Source organism: Canis lupus, chromosome 8 (assembly GCF_011100685.1).
Source record: "Canis lupus familiaris isolate Mischka breed German Shepherd chromosome 8, alternate assembly UU_Cfam_GSD_1.0, whole genome shotgun sequence".
Lineage (NCBI taxonomy): Eukaryota > Metazoa > Chordata > Mammalia > Carnivora > Canidae > Canis > Canis lupus.
The window spans coordinates 1,037,399-1,060,889 of NC_049229.1; the positions used below are offsets into that span (position 1 = coordinate 1,037,399).

Consider the following 23,491-nt stretch of genomic DNA (forward strand, 5'->3'; position numbering starts at 1 on the left):
GCTAACACCTGAAAATCAGCACAACAGGCCCCTCCCCCAGAACACCAGCTAGACGGACAACTTCCAGGAGAAGCCAAGGGACTTAAAATACACAGAATCAGAAGATACTCCCCCGTGGGTTTTTTTTTTTTTTTTTTTTTTTTTTTGCTTCTTGATTTCTGTTTGCTTCCCCCACTCTATCTATTTTTTCCCTTTCTTTCTTTTTCTTTCTCTTTCTTTTTTTTCTGTTTTTCTTCCTTTTTTTCTTTTTTCTTTTTCTTTTTCTCTTTTCATTCCTTCTTTCTCTCCTCTCTTTTTCTCCTTTTCCCAATACAACTTGATTTGGCCATTCTGCACTGAGCAAAATGACTAGAAGGAAAATCTCACCTCAAAAGAAAGAATCAGAAACAGTCCTCTCTCCCACAGAGTTACAAAAATTTGGATTACAATTCAATGTCAGAAAGCCAATTCGGAAGCACTATTATAAAGCTACTGGTGGCTCTAGAAAAAAGCATAATGGACTCAAGAGACTTCATGACTGCAGAATTTAGATGTAATCAGGCAAAAATTAAAAATCAATTGAATGAGATGCAATCCAAACTAGAAGTCCTAACGACGAGGGCTAATGAGGTGGAAGAACGAGTGAGTGACATAAAAGACAAGTTGATGGCAAAGAGGGAAACTGAGGAAAAAAGATACAGACAATCAAAAGACCATGAGGATAGATTAAGGGAAATAAATGACAGCCTGAGGAAGATAAACCTACATTTAATTGGGGTTCTGAGGGTGCCGAAAGGGACAGAGGGTCAGATAATGTATTTAAACAAGTCATAGCTGAAAACTTTCCTAATCTGGGAAGGGAAACAGGCATATAGATCCAGGAAATAGAGAGACCCCCCCCCTAAAATCAGTAGAAACCGTTCAACACCTCGACATTTAATAGTGAAACTTGCAAATTCCAAAGATAAAGAGAAGATCCTTAAAGCAGCAAGAGACAAGAAATCCCTAACTTAAATGGGGAGGAGTATTAGGGTAAAAGCAGACCTCTCCACAGAGACCTGGCAGGCCAGAAAGGGCTGGCAGGATATATTCAGGGTCCTAAATGAGAAAAACATGCAACCAAGAATATTTTATCCAGCAAGGCTCTCATTCAGAATGGAAGGAGAGATAAAGAGCTTCCAAGATAGGCAGGAACAGAAAGATTATGTGACCTCTGAACCAGCTCTGCAAGAAATTTTAAGGGGGACTCTTAAAATTCCCCTTTAAGAAGAAGTCCAGTGGAACAATCCACAAAAACAAGGACTGAATAGATATCATGATGACACTAAACTCATATCTTTCGATAGTAACTCTGAACGTCAGTGGGCTTAATGACCCCATCAAAAGGCTCAGGGTTTCAGACTGGATAAAAAAGCAGGACCCATCTATTTGCTGTCTACAAGAGACTCATTTTATACGGAAGGACACCTACAGCCTGAAAATAAAGGGTTGGAGAACCATTTACCATTCGAATGGTCCTCAAAAGAAAGCAGGGGTAGCCATCCTTATATCAGATAAACTAAAATTTACCCCGATGACTGTAGTGAGAGATGAAGAGGGACACTATATCATACTTAAAGGATCTATTCAACAAGAGGAGTTAACAATCCTCAATATATATGCCCCAAATGTGAGAGCTGCCCAATATCAATCAATTAATAACCAAAGTTAAGACATACTTAGATAATAATACACTTATACTTGGTGACTTCAATCTAGCGCTTTCTACACTTGATAGGTCTTCTAAACACAACATCTCCAAAGAAACGAGAGCTTTAAATGATACACTGGACCAGATGGATTTCACAGATATCTACAGAACTTTACATCCAAACTCAACTGAATACACATTCTTCTCAAATGCACATGGAACTTTCTCCAGAATAGACCACATACTGGGTCACATATCAGGTCTGAACCGATATCAAAAGATTGGGATCGTCCCCTGCATATTCTCAGACCATAATGCCTTGAAATTAGAACTAAATCACAACAAGTAGTTTGGAAGAACTCCAAACATGTGGAGGTTAAGGACCATCCTGCTAAAAGATGAAAGGGTCAACCAGGAAATTAAGGAAGAATTAAAAAGATTCATGGAAACTAATGAGAATGAAGATACAACCATTCAAAATCTTTGGGATACAGCAAAAGGAGTCCTGAGGGGGAAATACATTGCAATACAAGCATCCATTCAAAAACTGGAAAGAACTCAAATACAAAAGCTAACCTTACACCTAAAGGAGCTAGAGAAAAAACAGCAGATAGATCCTACACCCAGCAGAAGAAGGGAGTTAATAAAGATTCGAGCAGAATTCAACGAAATAGAGACCAGAGGAACTGTGGAACAGATCAACAAAACCAGGAGTTGGTTCTTTGAAAGAATTAATCAGATAGATAGACCATTAGCCAGCCTTATTAAAAAGAAGAGAGAGAAGACTCAAATTAATAAAATCATGAATGAGAAAGGAGAGATCACTACCAACACCAAGGAAATACAAACGATTTTAAAAACATATTATGAACAGCTATATGCCAATAAATTAGGCAATCTAGAAGGAATGGAAGCATTTCTCGAAAGCCACAAACTACCAAAACTGGAACAGGAAGAAATAGAAAACCTAAACAGGCCAATCACCAGGGAGGAAATTGAAGCAGTCATCAAAAACCTCCCAAGACACAAAAGTCCAGGGCCAGATGGCTTCCCTGGGGAATTCTATCAAACGTTTAAAGAAGAAATCATACCTATTCTACTAAAGCTCTTCGGAAAGATAGAAAGAGATGGAGTACTTCCAAACTCGTTCTATGAGGAGAGTATCACCTTAATTCCAAAACCAGACCACCCCAACAAAAAGGAGATTTATACACCAATATCCCTAATGAACATGGATGCAAAAATTCTCAACAAGATATTAGCCAATAGGATACAACAATACATCAAGATGATTATTCACCATGACCAAGCAGGATTTATCCCCGGATGCAAGGCTGGTTCAACACTCGTAAAACAATCAATGTGATTCATCATTTCAGCAAGAGAAAAAACAAGAACCAGAGAATCCTCTCAAGAGATGCAGAGAAAGCATTTGACAAAATACAGCATCCATTCATGATCAAAACTCTTCAGAGTGTAGGGATAGAGGGAACATTCCTCAACATCTTAAAAGCCATCTACGAAAAGTCCACAGCAAATATAATTCTCAATGGGGAAGCACTGGGAGCCATTCCCCTAAGATCAGGAACATACAGGGATGTCCACTCTCACCACTGCTATTAAACATAGGACTACAAGTCCTAGCCTCAGCAATCAGACGACAAAAAGACGTTAAAGGCATTCAAATTGGCAAAGAAGAAGTCATACTCTCCCTCTTGGCCGATGACATGATACTCTCCATAGAAAACCCAAAAGCCTCCACCCCAAGATTGCTAGAACTCATACAGCCATTTGGCAGTGTGGCAGGATACAAAATCAATGCCCAGAAATCAGTGGCATTTCTATACACTAACAATGAGACTGAAGAAAGAGAAATTAAGGAGTCAATCCCATTTACAATTGCACCAAAAGCATAAGATACCTAGGAATAAACCTCACCAAAGAGGTAAAGGGTAAAGGATCTATACCCTAAAAACTACAGAACACTTCTTAAAGAAATTGAGGAAGACACAAAGAGATGGAAAAATATTCCATGCTCATGGATTGGAAGAATTAATATTGTGAAAATGTCAATGTTACCCACGGCAATTTACACATTTAATGCAATCTGTATCATAATACCATGGACTTTCTTCAGAGAATTAGAACCAATTATTTTAAGATTTGTGTAGAATCAGAAAAGACCCCGAATAGCCAGGGGAATCTTATAAAAGAAAACCATATCTGGGGGCATCACAATGCCAGATTTCAGGTTGTACTACAAGGTTGTGGTCCTCAAGACAGTGTGGTCCTGGCACAAAAACAGACGCATAGATCAATGGAACAGAATAGAGAATCCAGATGTGGACCCTCAACTTTATGGTCAACTAATATTCGATAAAGGAGGAAAGACTATCCACTGGAAGAAAGACAGTCTCTTCAATAAATGGTGCTGGGAAAATTGGACATCCACATGCAGAAGAATGAAACTAGACCACTCTCTTGCACCAGACACAAAGAGAAACTCAAAATGGATGAAAGATCTCAATGTGAAACAGGATTCCATCAAAATCCTAGAGGAGAACACAGGCAACACCCTTTTTGAACTCGGCCACAGTAACTTCCTGCAAGATACATTCACGAAGGCAAAAGAAACAAAAGCAAAAATGAACTATTGGGACTTCATCAAGATAAGAAGCTTTTGCACAGCAAAGGATACAGTCAACAAAACTAAAGACAACCTACAGAATGGGAGAAGATATTTGCAAATGACCTATCAGATAAAGGGCTAGTTTCCAAGATCTATAAAGAACTTACTAAACTCAACACCAAAGAAACAAACAATCCAGTCATGAAATGGGCAAAAGACATGAACAGAAATCTCATAGAGGAAGACATAGACATGGCCAACATGCACATGAGAAAATGCTCTGTATCACTTGCCATCAGGGAAATACACATCAAAACCACAATGAGATACCACCTCACACCAGTGAGAATGGGGAAAATTAACAAGGCAGAAAACCACAACTGTTGGAGAGGATGTGGAGAAAGGGGAACCCTCCTGCACTGTTGGTGGGAATGTGAACTGGTGCAGCCACTCTGGAAAACTGTGTGGAGGTTCCTCAAAGAGTTAAAAATAAACCTGCCCTATGACCCAGCAATTGCACTGTTGGGGATTTACCCCAAAGATACAGATGCAATGAAACGCCGGGACACCTGCACCCCGATGTTTATAGCAGCAATGGCCACGATAGCCAAACTGTGGAAGGAGCCTCGGTGTCCATCGTAAGATGATGGATAAAGAAGATGTGGTTTATGTATACAATGGAATATTCCTCAGCCATTAGAAATGACAAATACCCACCATTTGCTTCAACGTGGATGGAACTGGAGGGTATTATGCTGAGTGAAGTAAGTCAATCGGAGAAGGACAAACATTGTATGTTCTCATTCATTTGGGGAATATAAATAATAGTGAAATGGAATAGAAGGAAGGGAGAAGAAATGGGTAGGAAATATCAGAAAGGGAGACAGAACATAAAGACTCCTAACTCTAGGAAACGAACTAGGGGTGGTGGAAGGAGAGGAGGGCAGGGGGTGGGGGTGAATGGGTTAAGGGCACTGAGCGGGGCACTTGACGGGATGAGCACTGTGTGTTATTCTGTATGTTGGCAAATTGAAAACCAATAAAAAATAAATTTATTATTAAAAATAACTAAAGTTGGCCTTTATTCTATTTCCTTTAGGCCAAAGGAAGAGTTTTATTAAGCCCCAGTCAAAAAAAGAAAAGACAAAAGTCTAATTCTTTGCCCATGTACTGAGGAAAATTTATTTTCATGACCTTGTGCCCAGTGATGAATTCTTAGCACATGCCCCTTCATAAGCAGTACATTATACAGTAAAATTCTTAGAAAACCCTGTGGTTCACCTGCAAAGAAGATAATGTCTCCTTCCTAAGTCAGCATTAGAAAAGGAAAAAAAAATAAAAGATGAAGGGGCACGGTTATTACAAAAGCAGAAAGGTAAACCAGTGGGGAAAAAGATAACTCGTGTTTCTTGGTCAACCTTGGGAGGTAGGAAACCAAATCTACCATTAACCTGGGTTGGAAGTAAAAGGTTTAAGTATCTGGTGGTGTTGCCATAAGGATATTTGTAGGAAGATATTCTGGGTGGAGTTAAGTTGAAAGGGACCGGGAAGAAGGTGTTGGAGATGTTCTCTAGTAGGTAGAGGTTTCTTTCAAAGTCAAATGGAGCAAAATGCGTGGCTAAGAGTTTGTCCCAAGCAAGACATCATCCCGTTTCCCTGTAATTCTGTATATAGAATGTGGCATCTGTTCTTAAAACTGGCAAACTCTGGGATCCCTGGGTGGCGCAGCGGTTTGGCGCCTGCCTTTGGCCCAGCGCGCAATCCTGGAGACCCGGGATCGAATCCCACATGGGGCTCCCGGTGCATGGAGCCTGCTTCTCCCTCTGTCTGTGTCTCTGCCTCTCTCTCTGTGACTATCATAAATAAATTAAAAAAAAAACTGGCAAACTCTCTCAACCCATTATATCACTCACCTGTCCAAAGATACTTTTAGAATTTCCAAAAGCTCTAAGGGACCCATCAGCTTCAAAATGGTCTGGAGTCAGTTTATGTATAAAGCCCATGTGGTCATAGTATAATGTGAAGATATTATCAGAGACAGATCCGATTTTGCTGTATCTTCTTAATCCTATTAGGAATGAAACAGAAGCGTCTTGATATTGATGAAGTACAACTGGAGAACATACCATACCTTGCGGGGAGGAAAACAAACCACAGCTATTCACTGAAACTAAGGGGTGGGAGAGTAGGGCTTCGAGACTCCAGAACTGGTAAGACACTTTAGTCCTTGTTAAGTCCCTGGAAAGTCCTTTCCAGGCTCCAAATCATGATAGAATCTGTTTGCCAAAGTAGATGGAGGGCAGATGGTGGGACCACAACAGAGATCTGGAGAAAAAGAGGGTAGGTCCCCCTGGTGGTGGTTCCTCGTCCTAACCCAGGGAACTGGGTGCCCAAAAAGGGGGCAGCAGGAGTAACCCTCAGGGGGCTGAGGGCAGCCACCCACGGAGACTGGTGGGTCGCAGGCCATCCTTGGATGGCTGTGTGGGGCTGGGCCGCTGTCCTGAGTTCCTGTCACGTGTCAGGGCAGCGCATGAAGCTCATCTGGGAGGTGGCTGTTGGGACAGAAAACAGCCACCCAGCCAGGCAGATGCTGGTCCAGAGTGGGAGAGCCAGAGAGCAAGCTCAGCTCTTGGAATCGGAAAGGCTGATCTCTACACCACCACCCTGATTCTGGCAGACACCCCAGGTCCATTCTCTCTCGGACCCCTGAACGTTGGAGTGCCCCAGGACTCAATGTTTAGATCTCATCCAGTTTTAGAATTTCAATCCCATTTTTATGTGGCTGAGTCCCAAGTTTAAACCTACCATCTCATACTTGTACCTGACCTGCAGATTTGCTTCGGCCGGCTCCAGACCCACGGCAGGCAGGTGTCCCAAACCCAACTCATCTCCAATTGAATTCGCCATCCTCAGGCAAAGTCCTCCACCCTAGTCCTCCCTCCTCATTTCCATCAGGGCACCTGCATTCTTCCTGTTGCTCAGTCTGAAACCATGGTGTCATTCTTTTGGTTTTTTTTTAAATTAATATTTTATTTATTTATTTATTTATTTATTTATTTATTTATTTATTTGACAGAGAGAGAGAGAGCAAGTGCACAAGCAGGGGGAGCAGCAGGCAGTGGAAGAAGGAGAAGCAGGCTCCCCATCAATCAGGGAACCTAATGCAGGGCTTGATCTCAGGACCATGGGATCACAACCCAGCCAAAAGCAGATGTGTAACTGATAAGCCACTCAGGCACCCCTTGATTAGTCTTTGTTTCTTTGTTTTTGTACATTTTTTTTTTTGTGGAGTTTGATTTGTCAACATATAGCATATCACCCAGTGCTCATCCCGCCAAATGCCCCCCTCAGTGCCCGTCACCCAGTCACCCCAACCCCACGCCCACCTCCCTTTCCACTCCCCCTTGTTCATTTCCCAGAGTTAGGAGTCTCTCATGTTCTGTCACCCTCGCTGATATGTCCCACTCATTTTCTCTCCTTTCCCTTTTATTCCCTTTCACTATTTTTTTATATTCCCCAAATGAATGAGACCATATACTGTTTGTCCTTCTCTGATTGACTCATTTCACTCAGCATAATACCCTCCAGTTCCATCCACGTTGAAGCAAATGGTGGGTATTTGTCGTTTCTAATGGCTGAGTAATATTCCATCGTATACATAGACCACATCTTTATCCATTCATCTTTCGATGGACACCGAGGCTCCTTCCACAGTTTGGCTATTGTGGACATTGCTGCTAGAAACATCGGGGTGCAGGTGTTCCAGCATTCAAGGTATCTGTATCTTTGGGGTAATACCCAGAAGTGCAATTGCTAGGTCATAGGATAGCTCTATTTTTAACACTTTGAGGAACCTCCACACAGTTTTCCAGAGTGGCTGCACCAGTTCACATTCCCACCAACAGTGTAAGAGGGTTCCCTTTTCTCTGCATCCTCTCCAACATTTGTAGTTTCCTGTCTTGTTAATTTTCCTCATTCTCACTGGTGTGAGGTGGTATCTCATTGTGGTTTTGATGTGTATTTCCCTGACGGCAAGTGATGCGGAGCATTTTCTCATGTGCTTGTGGGCCATGTGTGTGTCCTCTTTGAAGAAATTTCTGTTCATGTCTTTTGCCCATTTCATGATTGGATTGTTTATTTCTTTGCTGTTGAGTTTAATAAGTTCTTTATAAATCTTGGAAACTAGCCCTTTATCTGATCTGTCATTTGCAAATATCTTCTCCCATTCTGTAGGTTGTCTTTTAGTTGTGTTGACTGTTTCTTTTGCTGTGCAGACGCTTTTTATCTTGATAAAGTCCCAATAATTCATTTTGCTTTTGTTTCCCTTGCCTTCATAGATGTATCTTGCAAGAAGTTGCTGTGGCCAAGTTCAAAAAGGGTGTTGCCTGTGTTCTCCTCTAGGATTTTGATGGATTCTTGCATTTAGATCTTTCATCCATTTTGAGTTTATCTTTGAGTATGGTGTAAGAGAATGATATAGATTCATTCTTCTTCATGTGGCTGTCCAATTTTCCCACCACCATTATTGAAGAGACTGTCCTTTTTCCAGTGGATAGTCTTTCCTGCTTTGTCGAATATTAGTTGACCATAAAGTTGAGGGTCCACTTCTGGGTTCTCTATTCTGTTCCATTGATCTATGTGTCTGTTTGTGTGCCAGTACCATACAGCTTTGTAGTACGACTTGAAATCTGGCATTGTGATGCCCCCAGATACGGTTTTCTTCTTCAATATTCTCCTGGCTATTTGGGGTCTTTTCTGAATCCACACAAATCTTAAGATGATTTGTTTCAACTCTCTGAAGAAAGTCCATGGTATTATGATACAGATTGCATTAAATGTGTAAATTGCCCTGCGTAGCATTGCCATTTTCACAATATTAATTCTTCCAATCCATGAGCATGGAATATTTTTCCATCTCTTTGTGTCTTCCTCAATTTCTTTCAGAAGTGTTCTGTAGTTTTGAGGGTATAGATCCTTTACCTCTTTGGTTAGGTTTATTCCTAGGTATCTTATGCTTTTGGGAGCAATTGTAAATGGGATTGACTCCTTAATTTCTCTTTCTTCAGTCTCATTGTTAGTGTATAGAAATGCCACTGATTTCTGGGCATTGATTTCATATCCTGCCACACGGCCGAATTGCTGTATGAGTTCTAGCAATCTTGGGGTGGAGACTTTTGAGTTTTCTAGGTACAGTATCATGTCATCTGCAAAAAGGGAGAGTTTGACTTCTTCTTTGCCAATTTGAATGCCTTTAATGTCTTTTTGTTGTCTGATTGCTGAGGCTAGGACTTCCAGTACTATGTTGAATAGCAGTGGTGAGAGTGGACATCCCTGTCTTGTTCCTGATCTTAGGGGAAAGATTCTCAGGGCTTCCCCATTGAGAATGATATTTGCTGTGGGCTTTTCATAGATGGCTTTTAAGATGCTGAGGATCTCACTATGCAGAGTATCCCTACACTCTGAAGAGTTTTGATCAGGAATGGATGCTGTATTTTGTCAAAAGCTTTCTCTGCATCTATTGAGAGGATCCTATGGTTCTTGTTTTTTCTCTTGTTGACATGATCTATCACATGATTGCTTTACGAGTGTTGAACCAGCCTTGCATCCTGGGGATAAATCCCACTTGGTCAAGGTGAATAATCTTCTTAATGTACTGTTGGATCCTATTATCCTAGTATCTTGTTGAGAAATTTTGCATCCATGTTCATCAGGGATATTGTTCTATAATTCTCCTTTTTGGTGGAGTCTCTATCTGGTTTTGGAATTAAGGTGATGCTGGCCTCATAGAATGAGTTTGGAAGTATTCCATCCCTTTCTAGCTTTCAGAACAGCTTTAGTAGAATAGGCTTTGTTTCTTTAAACGTTTAATAGAATTCCCCTGGGAAGCCATCTGGCCCTGGATTTTGTGTTTTGGGAGGTTTTTGATGACTGCTTCAATTTCCTCCCTGGTTATTGGCCTGTTCAGGTTTTCTATTTCTTCCTGTTCCAGTTTTGGTAGTTTGTGGTTTCCAGAAATGTGTCCATTTCTTCTAGATTGCCTAATTTATTGGCGTATAGCTGCTCTTTTTTTATTATTTATGATAGTCAGAGAGAGAGAGAGAGAGAGGCAGAGACATAGGCAGAGGGAGAAGCAGGCTCCATGCACCGGGAGCCCAACGTGGGATTCGATCCCGGGTCTCCAGGATCGCGCCCTGGGCCAAAGGCAGGCGCCAAACAGCTGCACCACCCAGGGATCCCGTATAGCTGCTCTTAATAAGTTTTTAAAATCGTTTGTATTTCCTTGGTATTAGTGGTGATCTCTTCTTTTTCATTCGTGGTTTTATTAATTTGAGTCTTCTTTCTTTTGAATAAAGCTGGCTAATGGTTTATCTATCTTATTAATTCTTTCGAAGAATCAACTCCTGGTTTTGTTGATCTGTTCTACAGTTCTTCTGGTCTCTATTTCATTTAGTTCCGCTCAAATATTTATTAACTCTCTTCTTCTGCTGGGTGTAGGTTTTATTTGCTGTTCTTTCTCCAGTTCCTTTAGGTGCGATGTTAGCTTGTGTATTTGAGTTTTTTCCAATTTTTTGAGGGATGCTTGTATTGCAATGTATTTCCCTCTCAGGACTGCTTTTGCTGTATCCCAAAGATTTTGAACAGTTGTATCTTCATTTTCATCAATTTCCATGAGTCTTTTTAATTCTCTAATTTCTGGGGATCCCTGGGTGGGGCAGCGGTTTGGCGCCTGCCTTTGGCCCAGGGCGTGATCCTGGAGACCCGGGATTGAATCCCACATCAGGCTCCCGGTGCATGGAGCCTGCTTCTCCCTCTGCCTGTGTCTCTGCCTCTCTCTCTCTCTCTCTGTGACTATCATAAATAAATAAAAATTAAAAAAAAAGTTTTAAAATTCTTCTCTAATTTCCTGGTTGACTCATTCATCTTTTAGCGGGATGCTCTTTAACCTCTACATGTTTGAGTTTCTTCCAAGTTTCTTCTTGTGATTGAGTTCAAGTTTCAAAGCTAGAAAATATGCAGGGGACAATCCCAAGCTTTTGGTATCGGCTAAGACCTGATTTGTGACCCAGTATGTGGTCTTTTCTGGAGAAAGTTCCATGTGCACTTGAGAAGAATGTGTATTCAGTTGCATTTGGATGTAAAGTTCTGTAAATATCTGTGAAATCCATCTGGTCCAGTGTATCACTTAAAGTTCTTGTTTCTTTGGAAATGTTGTGCTTAGAAGATCTGTCATTTGCTGAAAGGGCCGTGTTGAAATCTCCTGGTATTAGTGTATTATTATCTAAGTATGTCTTTTCTTTGGTTATTAATTGATTGATATTATTGGCAGTTCCCACACTAGGGGCATAAATATTCATGATTGTTAGGTCCTCTTGTTGGATAGATCCTTTAAGTATGATATAGCATCCCTCTTCATCTCTTACTACAGTCTTTAAGATAAACTTTAATTTATCTGATATGAGGATTGCTACCCCTGCTTTCTTTTGAGGACCATTTGAATGGTAAATGGTTCTCCAGCCTTTTATTTTCAGGCTGGAGGTGTCCTTAGGTCTAAAATGAGTCTCTTGTACACGGCAAATAGATGGGTCTTGCTTTTTTTTTTTTTTTTTGGGGGGGGTCTTGCTTTTTTATCCAGTCTGAAACCCTCCGTCTTTTGATGGGATCATTAAGCCCATTCACGTTCAGAGTTACTATTGAAAGATATGAATTTAGTGTCATCATAATACCTATTCAGTCCCTGTTTTTGTGGATTATTTCTTTGGGCATCCTATTTCTTTTATAGAGTTCCCCTTAATATTTCTTGCAAATCTGGTTTGGAGGTTACATATTCTTTCAGTTTCTGCCTATCTTGGAAGCTCTTTATCTTTCCTTCTATTCTGAATAAAAGCCCTGCTGGATAAAGTATTCTTGGCTGCATGTTCTTCTCATTTAGGACCCTGAATATATCCTGCCAGCCCTTCCTGGTCTGCCAGGTCTCTGTGGAGAGGTCTGCTGTTAACCAGACTAATAGTTCTTCCCATATAAGTTAGAGATTTCTTGTGTCTTGCTTTAAGGATTTTCTCTTTATCTTTGGAATTTGCAAGTTTCACTATTAAATGTCAAGGTCTTGAACAGTTTTTCTTGATTTTGGGGGGACCTCTTTATCTCCTGCATCTGAATACCTGTTTCCCTCCCCAAATTAGGGAAGTTCTCAGCTATGATTTGTTCAAATATGCTTTCTGGTCCTCTGTTCCTTTCGGCACCTTTTGGAACCTCAATTACATGTAGATTTTTCCTTCTGAGGCTGTCATTTATTTCCCTTAACCTTTCTTCATGGTTTTTTTAATTTTCTCTTTTTTCCTCATCTTCCTTCTTTGCCATCAACTTGTCTTCTATGTCACTCACCTTTCTTCTACCTCATTAACCCTCATCGTCAGGACCTCCAGTTTGGATTCCATCTCATTTAATTGATTTTTAATTTTGGCCTGATTAGATCTAAATTCTGCAGTAATGAAGTTTCTTGATTCCTTTATGCTTTTTTCCAGAGCCACCAGTAGCTTTATAATTATGCTTCTGAATTAGCTTTCTGACATTGAATTTTAATACAAATTCTGTAACTCTGCAGCAGAGAGTACTGTTTCTTTCTTTTGTGGTGAGTTCTTCTTTCTAGTCATTTTGCTCAGTGCAGAGTGGCTAAAAACGAGTTGTACTTGTTAGAAGTGCAAAATCTTCTCTCTGTGGCATTCCAGCCATTCTATCTTTAAATCTCAGGTTGAATTCATAGGTTTTCAGGATGATTTGAAAGTTATCTAGGTAAGTTGGTGGGGACAGGTGACTTGGGGACCCTACTCCTCCGCCATCTTTCCCTGCCCCCACCTTGGTGTCATTCTTAACTCCCCTCTTCTTCTCACACCCAACATCTAGCCCATCAGCAAATCCTACCGATGTTCACCTTGAGATATGTAGAGAACCCAAGCTCTTCTCACCACTTGCACCTGTCACCCAGCACAAACACAATATGGAAAGAGGCTTATCATGAGGAATCAGCGTATGCCATCGTGGAGGCTGAGCAGTCCTGTGATCTGCTGTCTGTAGGCTTGAGAAGCAGGGGACCTCCCGGAGTAACTCAAGCTCCCATATCAGAGGACACATCAGCGAGAAGCGAGAATCAGAAAGAGGGCTGGTTCAAGGCCCAGTCCCTGGAAGCAAACAGGGTGAATTCCACTTTCCTTCACCCTTTCACTCTGCAGACTAGATGCCCACCCAGGCTGGGGGGAGCCGGCTGCTTCACTGAGCCCACTGATTCAAAGGCTAACCTCATCGGGAAATGTCCTCACACACACATTGTTTAATCTGGGCACCCCCTTGGCCCCATCAGTTGACACATAGAAGTGACCATTACCACTGCTAAGGCTCAACATGCTATAGTTCATCTGTCACTGTAAAATACACTTTCTTCGCATTTTAACATCTTGCCTGAGATTACTTTTATAATCGCGATGTCTTGGCAGTTATCATCCAGCAGGTGGCCCCTATGCTACAGGGCTCAATTGCTCCCCTGGCTGTGCCTTGAGTCAGCTCAGTTTTGTCCCTCACTTGGGGAGTTTCCCGGAACACTAGTATAATAACATTTAAATTTTACTGATGCTTAAAATGCTTTAAAATACTTAAAAAGTATTACATCATAATTTGGCATTGAAACAAAGTTACTGTAGGTGCAGTGAGAGAAGAAAACAAAGCAGAGCATATATTTGTCAATAATACAGCAAACAATGCTGGAAGAAGGACTGCAGTTTTGTATTTCCTAGTACAGCCACAACTGAGTGTTTTCTAGGACATAAGAAAGGAAAAAACTCACAAGTATTTGAAATTACATTATCTTTTGCTAGTGAAATACACTCAAAATGATTGCCTGACGACATGCCACATGATGCCATGGTGGGCAGGGGAAATAGCTTGACAATAATCCATTCATCACTCAGGATCACTGTTTAAAACAATGTGTGAAAGTTCAGTTGGAAGTTTCTCCTTGTGTCAACAGAACAAGGTCGTCTTACAATCAATGAACCTCAGATTTTATTATATATAGGTTTTACAACATTCTTCTGTTGGCTTTGCATATGAACAACCTGCTGAGTTGGCTCCAAGTTCTTGGGTAATATTATTTTTCTCTGAACGTTCTGTAGAAGAGTATGGACGATTCATTGCTGAAGCAGCAAAATCCAAAACTGGCTTGATTTTTTTTTTTTTTGTACCTTTAAAGTTGATTTGCATTCTCTATTTCAAATAATTCAGATGTGTTTTAGCTTTTAGTTAAAATTACATTGTCGATTTGGGTTTCCTTTATGTTTTTTTTTAAATATTTTATTTATTTATTCATGAGAGACACAGATAGAGAGAGAGGCAGAGACACAGGCAGAGGAAGAAGCAGCCTCCCTGCAGGGAGCCTGATGTGGGACCTGATCCCGGGTCTCCAGGATCAGGCCCTGGGCTGAAGGCGGCGCTAAACCACTGAGCCACCTGGGCTGCCCTCCTTTATGGTTTTTTGTATTTTCAGTATTTATGCATTCACCCATCCATCCACGCATTCATTCACATCAGAGGGAATGAATGGGACCTATAGATGGAGAAACAGAGACATCACCCCTATTCATTACTGGAAATTCCTACAACTTGCAGTCTCTCAATCTTTAGTGTCTATATTTACCATTTTAGATTCTTTCCACTTAATTATGCATCCATTCTACACGTGGATGTGTTTCTTAGTTTATATCTATGATATGTAATTGTTTATCACTTGGATTGACAATTCAGTTCCATTTTCTTTGGTGTTATTTTTACTGTTTCCAAAGTAATCTTGCCCAGTCTATTTTGATTTTTGTTTTACTATATGTGCTATTTATTTTTTTTCTTTTTTTGTAATAATAAATTTATTTTTTATTGGTGTTCCATTTGCCAACATACAGAATAACACCCAGTGCTCATCCCGTCAAGTGCCCCCCTCAGTGCCCGCCACCCAGTCACCCCCACCCCCCGCCTTCCTCCCCTTCCACCACCCCTAGTTCATTTCCCAGAGTTAGGAGTCTTCCATGTTCTGTCTCCCTTTCTGATATTTCCTACCCATTTCTTCTCCCTTCCTCTCTATTCCCTTTCACTATTATTTATATTCCCCAAATGAATGAGAACATATAATGTTTGTCCTTCTCTGACTGACTTATTTAACTCAGCATAATACCCTCCAGTTCCATCCACGTCGAAGCAAATGGTGGGTATTTGTCATTTCTAATGGCTGAGGAATATTTCATTGTATACATAAACCACATCTTCTTTATCCATTCATCTTTCGATGGACACCGAGGCTCCTTCCACAGTTTGGCTATTGTGGACATTGCTGCTAGAAACATCAGTGCGCTATTTATTTTCTATTTGCTGTTTCTCCAAACCCACCCCCAGACTTTCTCTTCTCTGTCTGTTACACAGGAGGTGGACCCCTATGAATTGTAATACTCGTGCTATGTTTCCAGATGCCTTCTGATCAGATTTGGCCAATGAAAGGCTCTAGAAGGAGGTAAGAACAAGGGAAGGGGAGAAGGTCTAGATAGTTCTTCCTAGTTTTCTTCCCACTTTACTGATGCAGTCTGATGATAGCTTTGAGCCTCCTACACTATGCCTCTTGCAGGGTGGCCCCCAGTCCATTTCAGCTTTGACTGGGCTTAGATGATGCTATTACCTATCTACTATCTCTCTATTGATCGATCAATCTATCTATCTATTTATCCATCCCCTATTTATTTGCATTACACCTCAAATCAAAGGAACTGTAAGAGTGCCCTCCCATTGCTAATTTCTGGATATTTTAGTATCATTTTTGGTTCCTTTAACTTGGTCCATTGCTCTGCAAATAATCCCCTTATAGAGGCTCTTCAGGTGAAACACTTGAGTGGAATTATGTTTCCAGCCAGGACTGTAACTGACACAGTATTTGCTGGAAATGTCCCTGGATAATAGACTGGATTCTGGGACTGAGTTGCTCACATATTTAAGGAATGCCCATATGACCTCTATGCTAAGTTGCTATTGTGATACTGGTAATCCACAGCAAGCAAGGGCATAACAATGACTCAAATTATTACTGGTGTATAGCATGGGGTAGCATGTCTGTGGGGGACAACACTTTACATGTCAAATACACTACACATGATCAAATGGGGTGGCTATACATGACAACAATAACAATTATGGTTTTTCCAAAGACTACAAGGTGGTATGACTTTTATGGAAGAACTTACAAAAACAATCTATTTATGACCTTGAATATTCAACTAAAGGCCACAGTAGAAAATTCGGCAGCTGTGTGAGGAGAAAAGAACCTCACTCCATACAACACACAAAAATAGAAATTTCACATAGACCTATATACCAAATCTAAAACAAGCTCCTAGAAGATAACAGGAAAATACCTTCATAACTTTGGGATAGCCAAGATTTCTCAAATAGGATATAAGAAGGAATACTAAACATACAAGCAAAGATTGACAAAATGAACTTTAAAAAAATGAATAGTTCTGCTCCTCACAGGATGCCATAAAGAGAATAGAAAAGACAAGCCATTGGATGGAAAGAGATGTTTGCAAGTTATGTTTCTAAAAGAGGACTCACATCCATAATACATTAAAAACTCATAGAAATCAATAAAAAAAGAGTCATTCCAATAAAAACTTGACTAAAATGAGACTTGACAGTATACCTGGTGGGCTCAATTGATTGACTGCTTGCCTTCAGCTCAGGTCATGATCCCAGAGTCCCGGGATTGAGTCCTGCATTGGGCTCCCTACTCAGCGGGGAGTCTGCTTCTGCCCGTCACCCCACTGAACTGTACACTTAAACATGGCTAAAATGCTAAATTTCATGCTGGGTATATTTTACCACAAAAATAAGTGGCAAAATAAAATGTGTGGGAAATATCAGAAAGGGAGACAGAACATAAAGACTGCTAACTCTGGGAAACGAACTAGGGGTGGTAGAAGGGGAGGAGGGCGGGGGGTGGGAGTGAATGGGTGACGGGCACTGGGTGTTATTCTGTATGTTAGTAAATTGAACACCAATAAAAAAATAAATTAAAAAAATAAAAATAAAATAAAATAAAATAAAATAAAATTCTTATACGGTTTTAGCCCACAAAAAAAAAAAATAAAAATAAAAAATAAAAATTACCAGCAGCAATCAAGAAAGGAAAGAGAACAATATGCCAAAACATGCAAAAACACGCACTGAGGAAAGAAAGAGAAAATTTTGATGTAATAGGTCACAGTGCTCTACACCCAGTCCTTTGAGGTCATATTAAGAAAAGGAAGAGGGACTTCTCAGAAACGTGCAGAGAGAGAGAGAAGAAGTTGACAGAGAGTTAACAAGAGAGAAGTTGACAGAGGAGGAAATGGTACTCAGAGGGCAAAAATCAAGCCCTCTTGAGGGTAGCCAGGTTTACTACCTTCCAAGACATTGTATTGAGAAAACAAGTCCAGAGGCTACCTCAATAAGGTGAAGCAAGCAGGTCTCAAGGGTATGTTAGAATACCTAGAGTACACTAGAGCAAATAGAAGGTCTGACTAGGGCTACACGCACTTTAATGATGAACTAGGGAAAATGAAAGGAAGAGCAGAGATAGAAAGAAGAGAAGACATGAAGAAGGAAAAAGAGTAAAGAGGAAGCCTCAGGAGGAGCAGAGGGAAAAGGGAAAGAAAAGGAAAAGAAGGCACTAGCAGCATATAAAAGATGTAAAGAATCCAGTTGAGACAAAGTCTATCCCAAGAGGAGGTAAATTTTCCCCCATATTTTTCATTAAAGGACCTTAATAAATTAATAGACTCCACAGAACACGACCTCAAAAACCTAAAAATTGTATAACAAAACAAAGTGAGAACGCAGATCACAGAGACACAGACACAGACATAAATAGAGAAGTGTGTTCCTTCATCTTTCCAGGCTTTGAGATGGGTTAACAAAGTGTCAACTGAGTTGGAAAAGACTGGGCATTGGTCAACAAGGTCAATCAATACACACTGTTTCTTTTGCCGGACAAATAAACTGAGAGAAGCTATGTAGGCTTGACCACCGAGATCCCAGAATTAATGTGGATGGAGAGCCATGCACCATTTACACAATGCCACCTCCTACAAGCCGTGTGTGATTCTGTTTGTATTAGTTGCATTTGTACAAGCAGGCTAACATGACCTGCTGCCGTCAGTGCTGTGAATGTTAAGCAAGATGGTGTTTGTAACATGCTCAGCACAAACACAGCTCAGTAAACAGGAGTGACTATTGTCTTGTGGGGAAGTAAAACCTCACAGAAGCTGTAAATGGGAGCATAGCATGGTGTTTCAGGGTCCCCTCTTGAGGACCTCAAGCCCTCTTGAGGGCTTTCATAGGATCCTAAAACCCCGTCACCCCCCAAAGATTCTGGGAAGACAGTAGAGAGCACCAGGAACCTGTCTCCTCACCTGGACGACAGTTGCATTGGCAGAATGTCTCTGATGTTAATTATTTTGGAATTCTGGGGTCTATTGGAGGCTTGTAACCTCTGGAGGAAGGTGTGGATGTGGACAGTATGGCCTGTAGCAGGAGCTGCCTCTCCTCCACTTGAGCCTCCCGGTAGGCAGCTGTGCACATATTCCCGGAGCCAGGGTGGGCAAAAAAGACCCTGTCCTCCAAATATTGGGAATCTGCATTCTGATCTTTTCATGATAAAAACACTCCACAAAGAATAAAAGATGACCTCAAAAAAAAAAAAAAAAGGAGATGACCTCGACATAATAAAAGCCATATATGAGAAATCCATAGTGAACTATGATATACTCAATGGTAGAAGACTGAAAGCTTTTCCTTTAGGATCAAGAATGAGGCAAAGTGGTCTGCTTTCATCACTTCTGTTCAACCTAGTAGTACTAGGAGTTCTAGCCAGCACAAGTAGGCAAGAAAAAAAATAAAAGGCATACATATCACAAAGGGAGAAGCAAAATCACCTCTACTCACAGTGATATGATTCTATATGTAGCAGCCCTAATGGTCCTACAAAAAAGTTGTTAGAATACGTGAATTCAGAGAAGTGGCATGCTATAAAATCAATACACAGAAATCAGTTGTGTTTCAATACAATCACAATGAATAATCAGAAAAGGAAATTAGGAAAACAATTCCGTTTATAACATCATCCAAAAAATACTTAGAATTAACGTAACCAAGGAGATTTAAGGCAGCCCATGAAAATGTTTGATAAGGGATTAATATCCAGAATAGAGAGCTTCTACAACTTAGTAATAATAATAATAATAATAATAATAATAATAAACCTCAAGCAATCTGATTAATAAGTTGGCAAGTGACTTGAATAGAGGTTTCTCCCAAGAAGATATACAAATGGCTAATATGCACAAGAAAAGATGCTTAACATTAAGGAAAACACAAATCAAAACAATGAGATACTACTTCACACTCATTAGGATGACAACTATGAAGAAAAACACAAAGGGTTACAAAAGGATAGGAGAGGGTGACTGACTGAGTTGTGGGCATTAAGGAGGGCACACGATGAGATGAGCACTGGGTAGTATACTATAAGTTGGCAAATAGAGTTTAAATAAAATTTTAAAAATAAAAATTTGACTATTAAAATTTTTTTAAAAGTTTGAGCACCCACTGTTGACTCCCATGTATTACTGGGAGCAAGTGGGTGTCTATGGAATGGGATTTGGCCCTTCTAATAGAACTATAAATGCATTTACATCCTAACCCAGCAATTTCATTTTTTAGGAATATACTCTGGAAATATTCATCTAAGTCCATATAAAAATAATATGTATATGAGTACGCATTCTGGAATAATTTCTAATTGCAAAATACTGATAATAATCTAAATGTACATATACAGAGAGGAGGCTAGTTTAATAAATTGTTTTATATCCACCCAGCGGGGGAGAAAAAACAAACAACCCAAAAACCAAAACCAGAAAATAACAAGTGTTCGCAAGGATGTAGAGAAATTAGAACTCTTTTATTCTGGCAGTGAGAATGTAAAATGGTACAGCTACCGTGGAAAAGGAGAAATGCAATTTCTCAAAAAATTAAAAATAGAACTACCATATGATTCAGGAATTCCACATCTGGGTATCTGCCCAAAAGAGTTTAGAGCAGAGTTTCAAAGAGATATTTGTACACCTATGTAGCTAAAACATGGAAGCAACACAAATGTCCCTTAATGGATGAATAGATAAGCAAGATGCGGTATATACATATATATACATACATACAATGGAATGTTATTTAGCTTTACAAATGAAGGCAATCTTGACACATGCTACAACATGGATGAACCCTAAGGACGTGATGCTAAGTGAAATAACGTGGTCACCAAAGGACAAATCCTGGATGATTCCTCTTATATGAGGGACCTAGAGCAGTCAAAATCATAGAGTCCCTCTTATATGAGGGACCTAGAGCAGTCAAAATCATAGACTGGTGGTAACGGGGGCTGTGGGAAGGGGGGAAATGAGGATTTATTTTTTTTAAGGTATATAGCATTTAAGTTTTACAAGATGGGAAGAGTTCTGGAGACGGGGGTGCTCATGGCTGCAGGAATTTTGAATGCACTGAACCACCAATATTTAATAATCATACTTAATCATGAGTAAGATGGTCAACTTTGTTATGTGTATTTTACCACAATAAAAATAACTTTTAGGGGCCCCTGGGTAGCTCAGTGGTCAGGTGTCTCCCTTTGGCTCAGGTCGTGACCCTGGGGTCCTGGGATCAAGTTCTGCAACAGGCTCCCCGCAGGGAGCCTGCTTCTCTCTCTATGTCTCTGCCTCTATCTCTGTGTCTCTCACAAATAAATACACAAAATCTTAAAAAATAATAAACTTTAAAAAATCTGTCACCCCTAATAGGTTTGAGACCTTAAGATTAGTTGATTAATACGACAGGTTTTTTGTTTGTTTTTTCATAGATCTTCGAATCCCTGCTCACATGTAGTTCTTCTATGAATAAAAGTGAATTTCTCACCTGCCTTTGTCAGGTAGACATTTCCACTTTGGGAAACAAAAGTAATGTCTGAAGTATAAAAGCTATGGTAAGTATTCTTTATGATATCATCATGAAAGTCAGCTAATAATTCGAAAGTGTTGCCGCCGTCGATTGAAAGCCATATCTGAGGGAACAAACAGACGATGTTTCATTAAGGGGCTGCCCCCCAATGGTCACCGTTACCCTGTCTGCACATTATAAGCTCCCTACTCAGCGAAGCCCCAGCGCAGGGCCCCTCGGAAACTTCCACACCCATCAGGTGCCTGCAGGTGCACAGACTCCTTACCCACCCAGTCAACGACCTGTGTAGCTTCTTCCTGGGGTTTGGACGAGGCGCACGTGGCAGAGTCGCAGGTCTACAGTGTGCATGATGAATGCATAAAAGAACAGAGTTATCCCATCAGCTCCCAAGTGGGGTCCCCTTGATCATGAAAGGATGAAGTGCTGGGTGTGACTGGCTGGGAAGGGAGGAGCTTACCTCCTACTGACATGAGGCTTTCTGTTCTAAGCCTCTGGCAAGTATGTCTGTGAGCCTGTGTTGGTGGTAATGCTCACTGACACTTGCCACAGCGTGTCCCAAGACCTGAGTCAATCTCCAGATCTACTCCACCCCAGAAGAAGTCTCTCTATTCCCCTCCTCTTTCCCCTAAGAGTTGCTTGAAGATAAATCGGATCCTGTATTGGATGAATCCTGCTTCCTTGGGACCTCTTTTAATGGCCTAAATCTTAGTCAAACAAAGATTCCGGGTTTTTAAGGTTCTTTTTAAAAAATGAATTTTAATGACAAGTTAGATCTGAAAATTAGCTTCTCATACATTTAAAACATTATAAGTTGCCACTGCAGTTTCTTTGACCACCATCCAAATCATTTTCTTTTACACCTTATCTTATATAACTGTGGTCTTTTCTGTCCTTTCCTAGAGGTAACTAACGACTGTTATATTTTAAAATCCTATATTTATATCTATACGTATATTTTTTTCTATAACTACGTCTTTCTGTATCTGAGTGCCATATTAGCTTCAGATTAGTTTTAACCTTGTCCTGGATTACATGTTTAGGACGTGCGTATTACACAGAGTATTTACTAAACCACATATGAAGATTTCTATCACTCAGAAATTAGTGCTCACTGCTGGTGTAGCATGATCTATACCCCCCCATGGGTATACATATCCTATGTAGACATGTCCTATGTATACATCCTGTGACTATAGGATATGAGGACTCCAATATTACTCTGGCTTTGGCTCCTGCAAATGTTACTACTGAGCATGGTGGTGGGTGGGTCGGTGGGTGAGGAAAGGCATTTTGAACAATATACTCAAAACAGCATCATATTGTACCTATTGTTCTCTAAGTTACATTTGCCACTCAACAAAACATCTCAGATCATTTCATATTAGCTCATGTGGATCTTCACGATCTTCTCTAGTGCTGCATGGTATCCAATATGATGGCTACACCACACTGGAGATATTCTGTTTTCCTACCAGAGGACACTTAAAGGTCGGATCAAAATGTAAGCTGTTAACAGACAATATGGCAAGGAGCATTCATTTATCTGTCTTTCTGTTACTAATGTTAAAGTGTGTTTGTAGAGCAGATACTGAAAAACTGAGTTACCGGGTCAGAGGCTATCAAAATATAAAACTTGTATGATTTTTCAATTTCACTGAACCACCTTATAGTCCCACTAGCATTGTATTCCAAAACCTCACAAATCATCAAAAATTTACTTCAGATTTTTACTGATTACCTGAATGAAAACAATGGCATCTCATCACACTCTTTCCCATTCTAAATTATTGATCCCTGTACAGCTCACTTTTATCTTTCTTATGTTATTGCATAGTATAATGAACATGTGTGAACTGACATCCCAACCCAGAAATTAGCATGTTGCTAGTACTTTGCATTTTCTTCCTTCTCTCCAATCCTATTATACTGCATCTTCCCTCAGAGATGTCCAATATTCTGAAATGAAATTTGCATTTTTCACTCCCTTGGTTTTTGCTTTCTTTTCAGTTTTAGCAATATATGTGTATGCAGGTTTAGGTGATAAATTGCTTGAGTTTATTCTTTTGGCTATTTATAAAAAGATACCATCCATATATTGTCTTCTAAGACTGACTTTTCCT

General features: G+C 40.2%; 1 protein-coding gene across 4 annotated transcripts in view; it reads right to left on the reverse strand.

Moving 5' to 3' along the window:
- CATSPERB (cation channel sperm associated auxiliary subunit beta) overlaps nucleotides 1-23,491 on the reverse strand; it is a 141,376-nt gene that overhangs the window by 55,507 nt on the left and 62,378 nt on the right. For all 4 annotated transcript variants that reach the window (XM_038544107.1, XM_038544106.1, XM_038544104.1 and 1 more), the window contains 2 exons: nucleotides 21,330-21,474; nucleotides 6,212-6,366 (listed from right to left, as the gene is read on the reverse strand). In XM_038544107.1, coding sequence (XP_038400035.1) covers nucleotides 6,212-6,366; nucleotides 21,330-21,474 — 300 coding nt within the window. The remainder of the gene's footprint in view (nucleotides 1-6,211; nucleotides 6,367-21,329; nucleotides 21,475-23,491) is intronic.